The sequence below is a fragment of the Alligator sinensis genome, unplaced genomic scaffold (assembly GCF_000455745.1).
Source record: "Alligator sinensis unplaced genomic scaffold, ASM45574v1 scaffold1354_1, whole genome shotgun sequence".
Taxonomy (NCBI): Eukaryota; Metazoa; Chordata; order Crocodylia; family Alligatoridae; genus Alligator; species Alligator sinensis.
In genome coordinates, this window is record NW_005842344.1 from 1,207,966 (window position 1) to 1,223,973 (window position 16,008).

General features: G+C 45.7%; 1 protein-coding gene across 5 annotated transcripts in view; it reads right to left on the minus strand.

Moving 5' to 3' along the window:
- The window catches only part of SIN3B (SIN3 transcription regulator family member B), an 18,580-nt gene extending 3,446 nt beyond the window's left edge, over positions 1–15,134 (minus strand). For 4 of the 5 annotated variants that reach the window (XR_003095303.1, XR_003095302.1, XM_025210318.1 and 1 more), the window contains exons 1-16: positions 14,997–15,134; positions 14,034–14,145; positions 12,157–12,420; positions 11,350–11,493; positions 9,957–10,079; positions 9,365–9,454; positions 8,822–8,940; positions 8,099–8,306; positions 7,333–7,449; positions 6,328–6,566; positions 4,389–4,572; positions 3,554–4,148; positions 2,796–2,965; positions 1,504–1,677; positions 422–514; positions 29–123 (exon numbers count right to left, since the gene is read on the minus strand). Coding sequence is in view for 3 of the 5 variants with exons in the window: in XM_025210318.1 (XP_025066103.1) it covers positions 29–123; positions 422–514; positions 1,504–1,677; positions 2,796–2,965; positions 3,554–4,148; positions 4,389–4,572; positions 6,328–6,566; positions 7,333–7,449; positions 8,099–8,306; positions 8,822–8,940; positions 9,365–9,454; positions 9,957–10,079; positions 11,350–11,493; positions 12,157–12,420; positions 14,034–14,099 (2,681 nt within the window). In the remaining 2 variants the exon portion in view is untranslated. The remainder of the gene's footprint in view (positions 1–28; positions 124–421; positions 515–1,503; positions 1,678–2,795; positions 2,966–3,553; positions 4,149–4,388; positions 4,573–6,327; positions 6,567–7,332; positions 7,450–8,098; positions 8,307–8,821; positions 8,941–9,364; positions 9,455–9,956; positions 10,080–11,349; positions 11,494–12,156; positions 12,421–14,033; positions 14,146–14,996) is intronic. The other variant, XM_025210317.1, reaches the window with a different exon arrangement.
- Between the last annotated feature and the right edge of the window lie 874 nt (positions 15,135–16,008).

A 16,008-nucleotide genomic window follows, 5' to 3' on the forward strand; every position in this document is an offset into this window, starting at 1 on the left:
GTGACACCAGGGACAGAGGGGAGCTCACCTTTGCAGGAAGACTGGTTTCAGCAAGAAGCCATCGTTCTGGCTGCTTGGGGCTCCCTCCACCCCAACATACTGCTCCATGTAGTTGGCCAAGTGCTACACAAGAGAGACCATTTCCAAGTCATTTTCCTCTTCAGTCAGAAAAAAATCAGGTACAACTTCCCCAATTTTTCTAGCCTGCTTTAGTGCTTAGTTCCTACTACAGCCCCTGACCCCATGGACAGGTAAACCTACTAGTCTCCGACAAGAGCCTCTAGGACCAACTGTTACAACCCTGCACATGCTCGTCCTCCCGACACAAACTCACAAGTTGGAGCAAAGACAGAGGGGAGCGCCCCTAGCAGCCTGCTCTGCCAGTGGTGCTGAGGGGGTTCTGGTTCCACTACTGCATTACCTGGACCTCAACAGGATCTTCTGTTTGGGTTTCTTCTGTATCCAATAGCTCAATGGTCATGATCACTTGCCCTTTCCTCTGAAGAAACATTACCTGTAGCAAAGGGATAGACACAGGGAAGTTAGCTGAGGCTGTTCTCTTTTCCCCTAAATTCTGTCCCTGGGGCTTCCAGAACCAGCCCTAAATAAATGTCTCCTAAATCTCTTCCAGCCCCTGCCCTCTACCCACTCATCCCAGGTAACTCCTCCTGTTTGGTCCAGCTGCTGCCTCATCTAGACCTCTCACGTGCAGCATGCTGAAGCCAAGCTCCATCTTCACTTCTGAGTTTCCTTGTAGCTCTTCATGCCCGGTAACTGCTGGCTACTCGCCTTCCTCCCCATCACTGGCCTGGTGTTCTGGTTAAGATGCCTCTCACTTGCTCACCCCCGTCCAAGCTATTGCTAAATTCTACCTGTATGTCCTCTGCAAGTCTTTCCCTTAAACAATCCCTACAACTGGAACCACTACTCAGAGCTTTTCTTTCACTTTTCATGGCCACTGTCCACCCTCATGGACCAGTCCCCTGCAAACATGCTGGAATCCCTTGGTCTCTCCCTACTGAAAGCCCTTTCTGAAAGTGTCTGTCTGCAAAAACCTGCCTACTCTAACCCACAGCAGAAATCGACAAACCAAGATCCATGGTGTAGTCAGCATTCGTGACTGTGACACAAAGGGCAGGAGCTGCCTTCTTTCTGCACTGCTTGTACGTTGCTGTGTCTTCACACTTTCTACCCAGCCCGAGACCAAAGCCCTTGGGAAAGGGGCACTCTTGTCCATTTGCTTCCAAAGCAACGCCCCCCAAGAGTCAGCATTGCTAGGTCTGCTCTGTTTGCAAAAGAAACGGTCTCTCTGAAGGAGGTTTGATCACCTTTCTGAAGGAGGCTTGGTCCAGCAGCTGCTAGCTGCAGGGGCAGGACAACTCCCCAGCAATCTGACCCAAGAGGCATTCTGTTCAGAGCAATCTGAATTAACGAGACACTGTGCTCTCAGGAAGTCGGACTGCAGCTGCCTACGCTTCCTGTGCCAGCTCGCTCTGCACTCACCTTGAAGCAGTTCTCATCTGCCATGCAGCGCTCCGCCTTCCACTGGTAGCTGGTCTCCTTGGCTGCCCGCACACACCTGGAGGACAGGTTGCCTCCAGCAGCACCACGCTTCCTCTCATTCAAATAAAGTTCAACAACCTTCAGGCAGATGTCGTCACTCACAAGGTGGTGAAGCTGTCAACAGGCCAAGAAGGGTTTCAACTCTCACAAGAGACTTGCTGAATGGAGAATGCAGCATCCACCACCGTACACCTCCAGCCACTTCCACACCCGATTCTTCCTCTAGACTTGATCCTGCATGCCTCCTACAGGCATCTCTGTAACAGCAGCAGCCTTGTGCAAGGGGTACTCGCACAAGTGACTTAATGTGACTAGCACACGACTCAGCCTCCTGATAAAATGCTCATTTAGAGCATCCGATTCTTAAGCTGGTAACAGAGACCTAGGTATTCCACTTCTGATGGACAAGCTGCGGTTACCAAGGAGTTGTGGGCTCAGTCAATTCTGCCTTGCTACACCTGCCCTGGAGGGTGCAGACAAAAAGGGAGGCCTGAGCTCAGGCTGTAGCAGACTGGGAGATGGTGGTGGTTGTCTTCCATGAAAGAAGCCTGCTAAGGTCAAGGCCTATTGGAAATGCCACGAGGCAAGGTAGGCCTGAAACAGACCCTGACAGAGTGGACGACCCTTCCCCTTGAGCCTGTTACATTTGTTTTAGGAACAATGCCCTGAAATTAAAAAAAAGAAATGCTGTGGTCCGTGAGGAAGATTACTCTGGGGTGGCCAGTTTCACAGAGGGGCAGGAGTGCTCTTCCCAGCTTCCGAGCGAAGCTCTCCCAGAACCAGCAGGAGCACTGCAGGCGCCCCGAGGGAGGTGAGAAGAAGGAAGCTGTAATTCCATACAGATTACAGGTAAACAGAAGGGAAAAGACAGAAGTGGCTTCAGCTCAAACTGCACTTCCACCTGTCTTCACTGGCAGTCATTTTTCTGACTCCCCACCCCCCCCCTTTCCAAAACCTGAGAGAGAGATTACTGACATCTCAGGACAATGTAACTTTTTAAACTGCAATACTTTGGGAGGGGGAGGAGAGGTCTGGCTACGAGAGGCCAAAACCGGTTATGGCTTGCTTGCTTGCCTTACCAAGATGCTATCACAAGTGTCAGAGGAAGCTCCTCTAAGCTTTGCTAGGTCTCTCCATCATGTGGTGAACTTGCAGATCTTATCAGCAGGCTGGGGAGAGGTTGGGCCCAAGCTGCGTGGTAGGGGCACTAAGATAATTTGAGGGCTGGTTACCTGGCGGACAATATTCTGCACCAGCTTGTCCATGGTAAAGCCGATGTAGGCATGGATTGTGAACATCTCTCTCAGGGTGTCCTCGTATTGTGTGGGGTCAATGTTCCCATCCAGCAGACTCCTCACCATGTCCAGGAATGCTGGGTAGTATTCCTCCAGCTCCACCTCACCTGGGCAAGATAAAAAAGAGCAGTCACTTGCTGCACACAGGAGTGGCCAGAGACAGGAGATTTAGCAGAGAACCACACTCACCTCCACAATCTTGGTGCCACAAATGTTTTTACAAATACAGAACAAGATACTTAAAGCACCAGCTACGTCCTTCCAGAGAGCACTGTTGGCTCTTGAAAGAGCTAAGAGAACAGCCTGACCATCTGCCTCGATGACACTGCACTCTCATACACATTTTAACTCTAAGCAACAAAGTAAACACCAAAATGCTATGTAACTATTTTCCCATGCTCTCAACATCTGTATTGGAGATAAAAGCATACATGGTACAGCAGCTTATGGGCTTGCAAAAGGTGTGAACAAGCTAAGACTACATCCCTTAGCTTTTAAGCCACCCACTAACTACACTGGTTACATGTATGCAAGTAACATTTATGAATCTGCATGTTTAAAGAGCCAGACGTTGCTGCAACTATACTGCTTGCAGGCCAGCATGCTGGTCCTGGGTACCGAGATAAAAATGGTTTTGCATAAGACAACTCCAATGTTGACAGCAAAATGGGTCTCTGACTGCAGGAGGGTCTTACTTGGTTGCTTCAGTCTCAGTTCCATGGCTGGATCATTGGTTTTCTCTTTCCTCCCATCACACAGGAGTTTCTCTCTCTCCTTTTCAGACCGATACTCTAGAAGCTGCTTCTGAGCCTGACGATAAATCTTTAAGAGTCTTGAGCAGAGAGTCTGGTGAAGGCGGAGGAAGAAATACCAGTTGTTATTGACAAAGAACAGGCTGTAAACGTCATCCAGAGTGTTGTGGGGTTCGGCCGCCGTGACATCGCAGAACATTGCTTTTGTGTCTAGAGGGCTGCTTGGCAGCACCGGTGCAAGCTTCTTGCGTAACTCGGCAGTATCTAGCACCTGCGCCTGATGGTGCTCTCTGTCCTCATCTGTTGACTCTTCAGAAATGCTGTGCTCAGGGGGTGGAGAGAAAAACAGCTCTGGTATGAAGTGATGCACTATTTGCCGAATGGTGGCCTGGTCTTCCTTCTGGATGGTGGGCTGTCGTTTCACATAGTAGCTGATGAGAGAAGCTGCATCTTCCAGAATCTGCTTATCCTCATAAATGAATATAAGGTGAGGCTCGTTTGTGGAGGAACTTCTCCCCTCTGAATGCTGCTCCTGATGCTGTAATCGAGAGACAAAGGGATCAGTTCTTTTCCATCCCTTCCCAGGAGCCACTCCTGCCACAGGAAAGCAGCCTGTTTTAATTGGGAAGTACCTCTCATCTGAAATTAAAGATCTCTCCAAAGCAGAAATGGTGTCTTCCTCTGACTACAGAGCACCCACCACAATGAGGCCCAGCTATGACTCCAATCCTTGGACATTAATTGTAAACAATAGAGCAGACTTTGCCAGCATACACACCTCGTCATAGACACTCTCAATCTCATTCAGCAAGCTCTTGGAACGCAAGGCCTTGGTATCATTTTGCTTGAAGTTGACAGCCTGGTGGTCAAGAGACTTCAGATAAGCTTTCTCATACTGCTCCCGCCAGATCTTGTTGAAACCCTGCTGGGCCTCCCGCCATTCTTCCTCCTTTGCTTTCAACCTGCGTGATGCAGAATGTGCTGTTCACCTAAAAGCCAGACTACAGAAATCCTTATGCAATGTTGTTTGAGCAGCCTGCTGAGATGCACCAACACTTTCAATATTCTTAGAGCAGGGCGGGCGCAAGGAACACTCTGATAACCAGGCATGCCTAGAAATGCACAGCTTCATAAACGGACATCAATAGAATATAGTAGTCTAAGCCCCCTGAATGTTAGAAGCTTGGACAAACCACAGGAAAGGGTCTAGAACCTTAATAATGCTCTCACACTTCTGGAACACTATTTTCAGGACCACAGAGATCCTATTCAGCTCTCTGCTTTACACACAAGGGTTAGAAATGGCAGGAGAACTTATACGCCAAATGTAGAAGATTAAGAGTTAACAGGAGGGGATCTGAAGCCCCAGTTTCTTGTTTTACATTAAACTAAGCGTTTTTGGAAACAATGCCCCTTATAAAAGGAGGATTTGGAAGTCTAACTTATGTTTAAATGTATGTTTAAATACATTTGAGAGCAACTTGAAAGGAAACACTAGCTAAATCTGGACCATAAGAAGCCATTTACAATTGAAAGATGGGTTTAGTTTAGTTATGGACTTGGAGAGAATTTACTTCTCTTACTTCCATGGTAGCCCAAAAAGCAATCCAGTTATACAGTTATCCTCAAAGTGCACAGCAATCACCAAATTGGGGCAAGGAAAGGAACTCTACTTCTAAGGAAACACACAGTTCCCACAAGAACAACAGTGCATTGTCATAATCACATGTGCACACTCCAGATGGTAGGGAATGATTGCAGGCCAACCTGGACAGGTTAGAAGAGTGGGCAGTACACAATAGGATGCAGTACAACAAGGACAAGTGCAGAGCACTGCACCTAGGGCACAAAAATATCCAGCACATCTACTGGCTGGGAAGTGACCCTCTCAGCAGCACAGAAGCAGAAAGGGATCTCGGAGTCATAGTGGACTTCAAGATGAAAAAAATCATCAGCAAAGCTAACCGCACTTTATCGTGCATCAGCAGATGCATGACAAATAGATCCAAGGAGGTGATACTTCCCCTCTATGCGGCATTGGTCAGAGCGCAGTTGGAGTACGGTGTCCAGTTTTGGGCACCGTACTTCAAGAAGGATGTCAATAGATTTGAGAGGGTCCAGAGGAGGCCACTTGTATAGTTAGGGGCTTACAGGCGAAGCCCTATAATGAGAGACTGAGGGACCTGGACCTCTTCAGCCTCCACAAGAGAAGGCTGAGAGGTGATCTCGTGGCCACCTACAAATTCATTAGGGGGATGCAGCAAGGGGTCGGAGATGCTCTGTTCCCCAGGGCACCTCTTGGGGTAACAAGGAACAATGGTCACAAACTGACAAAGAGCAGATTTAGACTAGATATCAGGAAGAACTTCTTCACGGTGAGGGTGACCAGAATTTGGAATGGGCTTCCAAGAGAGGTGGTGCTCTCTCCACCTCGGGGGTCTTTAAGAGAACTAGGCAGGGGGTTGGACTTGATGATCTGTTGAGGTCCCTTCCAAGCCCAACATGTAATGAGTCTATGAATTGCTGAAATAAGCCCTTCTTACATGGAGCTAAGAATCAGCTAAATATCTGAGATGGGAATGCTGTTGTTTAATATTCCATGCAACTGCTCACCTTTCCTCAGGGCACAGTCCTAGGCAACTAACTTCTGAACCAACAAGTTCTCACAGCTTGTACTGGTTAGTTGCTGAGAGCTCATAGTTGGAGAGAGGAATTACCTTTTCAGAACAACAGGAACAGCAGTAACCGGGTTTTTCTTAAGACTCTCAATGATCTCTGGGGCTTTGTCACCATAAATACGGTAGATAGCTCTACGCTGGATCACTTCTGACGTTCCTCCTAAGCAGTCATCCAGTCGGAACTTCTCCTGATCCTCTTGAGACATCCGAGAGAGCTTTTTCTGCACACTCTCTAGCACACGTATTGTGGCCAAATTGGTCTCCAGGACAACATCTAGCTGTGGGAGTTAATACAGGATACAGCATAAGGAAAGACTGTGCAGGAGGAAGTGGGGATCTGCTATGCTCAGATAAGGATTCCTGCTAGAAGAGTTCTCTGCTAGTACTCATAACTACAAGGGCAGTCTCCCTAGCCAAAGCAATGCTTGTGCAGGGAACATGTCAGGCAACTCAAACTATGGAGCATTCTAATAGTTTCTTTTGTCAAAGCTCTCTCTTTCCAGGATTGACTGGATATATCTTACGGGATGTCTTGTGCCGCATGTGCACTTGGGAGAGCTGGGCAATACAGTGCACTTGGCGTTTCTGGTTGGAGGAGATAGTGTTGAGGAAATACTCCCCAGGCCAAAAGCAGCATTTAAGCTACCACACAGGTAAAAGTACCAGCAGCAGCACTTGCAAGGGGTCCGCATGTAAAGGACAGGTCAAGTCCTCGAAGACTTTCCCTCCCCCCAGTACACAAGAGCATCATTAGGGTATTTGCCTTTCCTCTTGCAGACTAGAGAAGTGAAGAGTTGTTCACTACCTCTCATGCAAAGAAGCAAAAGGGGTCTCTTAGGAGAGAGTGACTTTGGGAACACAAGTCCACACCAAACCCAAAGGACAAAAGAAGAGGGACTAACACAGCAAGAAGATTAATAGTGTTTAGCATTTGGCTACAGGCTACCCATTCAACCATAACCCTAATAACTTTGAATTTTGCTTTTATATAGAAAACTGACATCATGGATATGAGACTTGAGTTCAATTGAAGAGCAGAAGCACCTCAAATCGTTCATCCTCACAACGGTGCAGCTGCTCCTCATAGGGAGTCTTTTTTGAGCTGACAAATGTAGAGTCCTCAGACCAGGATGGAAATGAAACCCAGGTATCATTTAAAACCTGCAACAAAGTCAAATGTGACATCAGCCAGCATCCCAGGAGACAGGGACTGTAGGAATTGGCTAAAGTAGCAATTCTAACACCAGTATGACACCTAGTTAGATGGTGCACGCGTGTCTTGAGGGGGTGGGAAAGGGGTGTTAAATTAACAAGGGTGACCATTTCTCAAAATAGCATGTGTGAAAAACCCCACCAGGGAGTTCTTCATATTTCTGAGGTGCCCTTTGCTGCTGGTAATGGAGGCAAAGGTGCCAGTGCCAATAGGGGTGGAGTTGGGAGCGCTCATTCTTGTAAACCCTTCTTCCAGTTGAGAAGAGCTGCTGTCACTACGCCATGTGTGACCTTTATGCAGACTTAGTTAAATCACTTTACCCTTCTGTATGGACATTCTTATGCACATAAGCCTGACTAATATAATATTGGATTTGCTCTTACTGGTAAATATACAGGTGCAAGCTAAACTGATAACCAGTTTTAGATGGATGAATGCACATACAAAAGTTGCAGCAGTATAACTTAAACCAGTATACCTTCTGCATTTACACGTGCCCTAAACACTCATGAGAAGGCAGCATTTCTGACGTCACTCTGGGTTAGACTGCCATTGCAGCCAAGCATAGGTAGTCGATAAGCTTAAGCTGCCAAATACCTCCTTGCAAATGGCTGTTCTTCCACTGCATTTTGGCTGTTGATAGGTTTTTGGAAGAGCCCGATAACTTGAACCTATACGTTTGCAGGAAGCATAATCTATTTCTCGACTCATTCCATCCCCAGATCGGTCACTCAGTGGAGAAGCAAACGAAAGCTCTTTCACGCCAAGGAATGACTTGAACTGTGCAAAGAGTTCTGGAAATTTCCTTTAAAAATAAACATACAAACAGGTAAGTGCAGTTGTTTGAGATGCTCTCTGCTACACCCCCGAACTAGTAATTATTTCTTCTCCCTCTTTCATATTTTAGAGGGTAGGGCAAAAACCAAACTAAAAGTAGCAGGTCAAAAAACCCTCCATAATTATCCTACCCGCTTTAATGACTCCCCTAAAAGTCTTTACCACCTTTTTGGCAGCAGGCAGCAAAGAACTCCCTTCAGAATCCTATCACTATTCCTTCTTAGCAGCTTAGTGAGTCCTTGTTCATTGCCATGACACTTCCCCCTTCCCCTGAATGGGAAAAGGCAAAACACTTCCCTACAAGATCCTGCCACAAATAGATTCCCTTTTTATAGTAGTAAGATTCTATGGTATTTAAAAGTTGGATAAGATGTTTTTCCCCTTCTAAATTAACCTTAAAATATTGGCTCACAAAGCCCAATAGAAAGCTGTAACGCAAGCAAATGTTTGAAAGCTCTACCATAACAGCCAGTCAGGACTTACCCTAAAAATGGGGTGACTAGCTGGAGAAGCTCTGAGCCTGACACTAGCTCCTGGTTGAAGAGTGCAATACAGCGAAGAAAGTTTTCATAGACTTCTTGACTTTTGAGTACTCTGCGCACCTAGGAGAAGGAAGGCAAAGGAACTATAACTAGCTTTATTTTTATACCGACATCCCAGATGGCTCTGTCCAAGTGGTTTAGCCTAATAACTGTGTATCCACTGGAGCACCATACCCAGAGGCACAGAAATGCCAGCTTTTAAAAAACAACTTAGTAACAAATTGCATCTTTACCAGTGTGAGGATCATAGACTTAGAAACAAAAATTCAGTAGGCAGCACACATGCTAGAAAATACAAGTTAAAGTTTCCTCTGGAGTCTCCTGAGCTTCTCCTGTTTACTGCCCTGCCCCTTTGAAGCCTGTACAGGTAGGTAATTGGGAAGGGCTGCCACCTGAAGGTATGGAGGAAGCCATACAACCCAACCAGTTGCTCTATACAATTGAAAAAGGCCACACACGCAACATGAGGGGCCAGATCACTGACCTTGTCGAAGAAAGAAAACTCTTGTAGCGTTCCATATTTTCCCACTGTTGCTACAGACAGGTCTTTGGTACCTCGCAGTTTCATTTTTTTCTGTTGAAGAGATCCAATATTTACTTCAATGTCTCAATTTTACTGAATGGCAAATACTTCTGCAAACCGCTAGCTCTGTGTCCTTATTCCCAAAACAGAAAAATGAGCGTTATCATGTCAAATCCCCTGTGGTATTCTGTATGAATGACACCAGCCCCTAGCTCCACATGAAAACAGCATGGCTCCGCATGAGGCAGAGTCCTGCAGACAGACATTTGTTCAAGGGGGTCGGTCAACTCAAGGCTTCCAAATTCCTGTATTACTTGACACCCGGCATGGGCATAACACTTTGTTTGATCAAAGGACAATGTACTCCAAACACATCTTTAAACATCCTTTTGTAAGTATCTTGAATGCTAATCAGTAAGTTCTCATTGGTTAGTCAGAGTAATGCTTCCACGTGCAGCACAACTTAGAAGTTAAAAAGCAATTGCCTAAATGCAACATGGATGATATAGCACTGTACAGTACCTGAATATTTCACTTATTTACAATAAGATACCTTTGCTGGGCCAGAAACAGGACGCAGCATCAATGGTCTGGATCGCTTCTTACTGTGTTCCAGGTTCTTTTCATGTTCAATTTTCTGGGCACTGTTCATTTCACATGGTCCATTTCCTGTGAACTGAAGGAAAGAATAAATGGTTTCAATATGTATTTCTTAGTTCGACAGAAATAAAGAACCCAATTTATTTGGGCAGAATAGAGAATATGGAGTAAGTGGGTGGCTTGCATACAACCAAGTAATAACTACAGCAACACTAACCGTAGAACCTTTGATAATGGTTTGAATCTGAAAGCACTTTTTTGCGCACCACAGATAAGTCAAAACCCTGCCACAGCCTCTTTATTGCTGGAGCAGCTAAATTAAAAACAACCAACAACCCATCACATTAAGGTACATTCTGTACTCCTGGAGCTACAAACAGCTCCAGGGCTAGATTAAAATTATTGACTGATGCTACAGCAGCATCTGAACAGCACCCTACAGAGATATCCTCTCACAGGAGCAACAGGATTTAGAACAGAGCTGTGCTGTGGCCCAAGCCTTCCTCCACTCCTCCCAAATTTCAAAAATCATCTTTCTGTGAGGTTTTCACCCACTGTCAACGATTTAATGGAGCTGCAGTTAAGGAACAAAAACAACATTCCTTTGACTTTTTTCCCCACAGAGGGAGCTGCTGAAAAAGCAGTCAGTTCAGACCTTCTTGTCAATGGAAGCTGCAGAAAAATAAGTGGCAGTCCTCCAAATAAGAGAGTTTTAACACTGCAAAATAATTCCCTCCAACTGAAAGCTGGATGGGTCGCAGTATATATATATATTTTTTGCAAGCCAAGATAACTGGTTTTCACACACAGCCCTTCAAGACCTCTCTCAAAAGTGGGGCGTCTACTTTCCACAGTGCATAAGTCTCAGTACCAAGCAAGCTAGAGAATCATCTCTTCACACACCACTTCTAAAAGGTCTCCAGAAAATTGTAACCACGGCCCCCAAAAGCAGTAACTTCAAAGAAGTTACACAAAACTGTTTGCTATGCGTTTCAGCTGAGATGGTGCAGGTTCTCTCTACTATGTCAGCCAGCTGCTCTGAGAAAGAGGTACAGACATGTCATCCACTCAGCTCTTCTCTGAGTTCCTTCACTCTGCAGTAATTTAATCACTCCTAGCCCAGATCCCATTACCTTAGTGCTAGTGGCAACTGCACAGATCCAAATCCTCAAAGGTATTTAAATGTCTAATTCTGATCAAATCAATGAATGGCAGGAACCCTAAATACCTTGTGAGGGTCTGGCCAAAATCCTTTGGTTATTTGTTTAGACATAATGCAGATCACGATGCAACTAGAAGACAACTCGGAGTAAACTATCTTTTATGCCTCACAAGAGCACACATACCAAAGACCTTTTAGCTTCAGGAAGGAACTGGCCAAACTCTGAGAGTAGATCCTCCTGTCCCCTGAAGAGATTTGCTACTTCAGTAAATACTTCTTCCTCCGACATGCCACGAAACGGCCGGCCCTTAGTGTTCAGCTGTTCTTTCTACCAACGTACAGACAGATGTTAAAAGCTACAGTAGTCAAGTAGTACATTCTGGTTAGCAAGAAAAATGGAACAGACAACCCACTGTGTTCAAAAGCCAAATACAGAAAAGAAACCCTTTAGATAGTTATCAACTGGCCCAGGATTCTTGTAGCAGTACAGTATGTACCATATAGGGTATCCCAGTTTGAGCTCAAGACCACCTTGCAAGTAGCAAGTGGGGACAAAACTATAGTGAAGCTTCAGAGCCTGAGTGGCTCAGGAAAGAGTTGTCAAACTCTTTAGACACCCCCTCTATGTGTCTGTAAATCTAGTCACAGTAGATAAAAAGCTTTAAAAAAATCACAAAGTTAAAAAAAAAATCCATTCTCCTTGCAGGGCTTCAGTGAGGCTTCTCCAACCTCATTCTCTAAACCCATGCCTGAAGCATTTGAAAAAGAATGTGCCTGGATGCTGAAGTGTTCCTGGAAGGGCTTGAGCCGAGCTGTGCACAAAGCCTGGCCTTGTTTATGTTTCCCCGTGTTCACATTCATCTGAGGGAGGCTGAATTTGGGGCAGCTTTTATAGTAAACCACAGTTCTCTATATACAAACAATGTGTAAGAATACAGGTTTCAAGTGGCCACAACAGTAAACCACAATCTCTTACTCACAGGAATTTTACCTGGTAAGTGTGAAGAATTTCTAAAAATGATCTGTAGATTTCTGGGTGGTCAAGAAAACGGGTTTTGATCTTATTCACATAGCTTATCGCATTGTTGAACTCCACAGAATCAGATTCCAAAGGGATCTGAGATTTATCTTCTTTGTACGGCAGTTGTTGCCTGTACTCCTCGGAACAGTCGCTGTGGTTGTGAGAATTCTCCTGAGAGTAATGCAGCAATAGTCCACTGCCAGGGAGAGCACTTGGAACAGGCTCCGAGGACACCTAGCGGCAGAAGTAATGCAAGCTAGTGAATCACGAACAGAAACAAAGCTACAAATTCAATAAAAATATTTTGCCTATATTTAGTCAGAGAAAAGTTACTGCATAGAAAAAGATTTAACCGCCCTGAGTTTCCTTACCTGTGTTACTAAGACCATCAATTAAAAAAAAAAAAAAAAAATAGGTGCACAGTTGAATTATAATTTTTCTTTCCATTTAAACTCAGGGTTACTTATATAACAACCAATCCGCATCTTTCGTATGTTAGAATAGAGCTTTAGACAAACGTTTACAATGCTTGAAAGTCTTCAACGTTAAAACCTCCTGAATAAGTTGCATGCGAAGGATGGTAATGTGTAAACACACTGACCGAGCTTCACCTTTGAGGTTTCCTCTCTGCCTGTTTGTATTCCGATTTGTATTATTACAAAACTTGCTCAACACAAATTTACAATCCCCAAGTATTACCTTTTGGATGTTTGAATAAAGGCTATAACTTAACCTGCTAAACTTTAAGGCTTTTCTCAAACATTTATATTTCCAGGGAAAAGAGGTTTGATTTTAATCGTACTGAGGGAGTTCCTAGACTTCATCAGAACCACTGGCAAATACCCAACATTTACATCCTCCAAAATTCTTGAAGGTAAACGCGCCCTGCCCAGAACACAGATATTGTACAGTGAAAAGGAAATTGTTATCATTTTCTTACTGTGTTTGCAAAAACTCAAGCAATGATACCAGACCACACCAGTGTTTGGCTAAAGACCATCCTGGCATGTGAACTTTACTAAACATACAATTTTACGAAGCAATGAAAAGAAAATGTTGAAGTTTGTGATGTAGTGAGGTACGTAACTATGTCTCCTTATTGTAACTGCCCCTATAAAATAAAAGTCAAGCAGTCTCAGCGCTGAGAACATCTCTGCAACCTTTCACTAACGAACTCTAGAGAAGTAGCGTCAAAGGGTTTGTAGACGTGCAGCTGCACCATGGGGCCAGCAGGGAGGAAATCCTACGTGCAGTTGTTCAGATTCCTTAGGAAAACAGCCTTTTTGAATTATGCCAGTGACAGCTGAACTTTATGCTTGTAGCTTACAGATGAGATTCAGAGGACAAAGTTATAGCTCACAGCCTTCAAGCTTAGTGGAATCCAAATGCATTGAATCTGACCATGCTCTCTGCCCTACATCTCTTGCCTATGGCAATGCTTGAAAACGGCTTATGCAATTATTAACTGAGTGTGAAAAGCAACTCCTCTCAAGCCAGTGCTGCCACGGCCTTTCTTAAGTGCCTCCAGGTACACGAGCAACACAGTTCCTTTGTCCCAGGCCAACCACGACTGTATGAACTGGTTCTGGAGCCAGTGTCCATCAGTAGCTAATGCAAGGAGGAAGGTTGAAGGATTCTAGCAGAAGAGTCTTTGTGATACTGGACCTTTTGAGAAGTGGGGGAATGAAAGAGAGGAATCTGACTAACTCCCAGGGAAGAATACACTAAATATGAGAGCTCTCTCTGAATAAGGGGTTCACAGCAGGGGGCCTGTAGGCCTTGTAGATAATCTCTGAAAGTATTTTACCCAGCAGCGAGTTTCAAGTGTCAACAAGACCTTGTATTACCACAACACATGGTGACTTCTCAGGTCCAGTTTTCATCAACAATTCTTCCACCAGAGCAGGCCTCATTTTCAAGGGATTTTCAAATGCTGTACCTGGACCCACTGGCCATGATCTTGACAAAGGAATACAGAGTAATCAAAATCCAATGACCAAAGGTCCGTGAGAAACCTGACAAGCCACCACTATTTCTGGTCGTCTGATTCACTAATGCTTGTGATTGGCACTACATTACCCTATCCTCTTCACTTTAGAGATTGTTTGAATTCACCCTGCAGTATAGTTAGAGTAAAACTACTTTGTTCCAGAAGAATGACAGATTATCAAGATGCATGCTCAATAGTCAAAATGCTAAATTTCTAAGTAATACAAAACAATCAATGCACGTAAGAGATCTGAAAGAGTAGTAGATGGTGGAAATTAAGGTTTGTACAAGAAGCTTCCAAACAGAATTTTAGCTGAGACTTTTCAGTTACAAACTCAACAACCGCACAGTGATGAAGGAAGCAGAGAATGGCATGCATCTATTTGTGTTTTAATACCACATCCTTCAGTGCAGTATGTGAGCATCTGAATAAAACGCAGCTATTTGTATCATGCCAGTAAATGTCTTGTGCCATAATGGGAAGGAGGAAATGAGATCTTTTGAAATATTCCTTTAAAATGTAAAGTGTGATTACAAAGACTGAATGGAGCATGTATACATGTGCACCCAGCCACCATCTCAAATCTGACTCAAACGTCTGGGCTGCAGCATGTGTGGGAGCTTTATTCCAATCAAACTAAGAAGCATTTCTGGAAAAGAAAAACTTTTTTATAACCCCATACCCTCGACATTTGAAAACCTTTAACTAACTGCAATAACGGCAAACCAACTCATTTACTGTGCAGACCCCGCATGCTACTTTATCTATATGCGCACATACATTTGTGTTCACGTAAAGTAATCCAAGCATGTTAACATACCTGACTAGCCAGTGGCGACTGTATACTCAACTTCCCGTTCTTTGGAATCTCTATTCTGTAGCCCAAAGGGAGGAAAGCGTTGAATCCTACAATGAGGTCGGGATGTTCGTGAAACAGCTGGGAAACGCGCCTGATTACGCCAGGGGTGTCAATGCTAGAACCAAGACGAAACCGTTAACTGCATGCAGGGTCTCCGTCACAAAATGCAGCCACAAAGGAATTCATACGCAGGTACAGATGCATCAGATTGCAAAAATAACTTTGTTTAACAGCACAGGGATTTGAAAGACTTAAGCACTGAGACAATGCTCACTCTCTGCCAGGTATCTGTGAAGTGCCTAGATTTCTCATGGCTCCCTCTACAAGATTTCAAACGCAGCAGGGGGAAGTACTGCTAGCGGAGCTCCGGGTACTTAGCGGAGATACCTCCTCCCCGCAGACCTACACAGCGACCACGCAACGTCAGCATTTCGGTACGTTAGAGCCAGGTGTGCGGGTGTCAGAAAGAACCGTTCCTTTCCCCAGAAACAGGTATCTGTGCAGGTCTGCGGGTCCCAGGCCGTGGCCGCACACCCGGCTGGAAGGTCCGTCCCCTCGACCTGCTCCTCACACGGCCCCTTCCAGAGCGCAGCAGAGGCGGGGACGGACGAGGCCAGGTGTGAATCAAGCACGCGCCTCCTGGTCACAGTCAGCGCCCGCTGTCGGGCAGCCGCGGGGCAGAGGGAGCCGCAGCCGACACAGACGGACGGCAGCAGACCAGAGCCAGCAGCGAAGCCTGCCCGACCCCGCTGCGGGGAGGACCAGGGGAGACGGCCTGCCAGCTCCGGAGCAGGAGAACCTCCCGGGAGCGGGTCGGGCCCCCGGACGCCAGCGCCCAGCCCAGCCCAGCCCGTGCAGCACGGCGCCGCGCGGCCGGAGGAGCCCTCGGGGAGCGGCGTTGGTGCAGGGAAAGGGGCTGCCCTCAGACCAGACAACGCGCCCGCCTCGGAGCCAGCCCTGCCTGGAGCTGCCC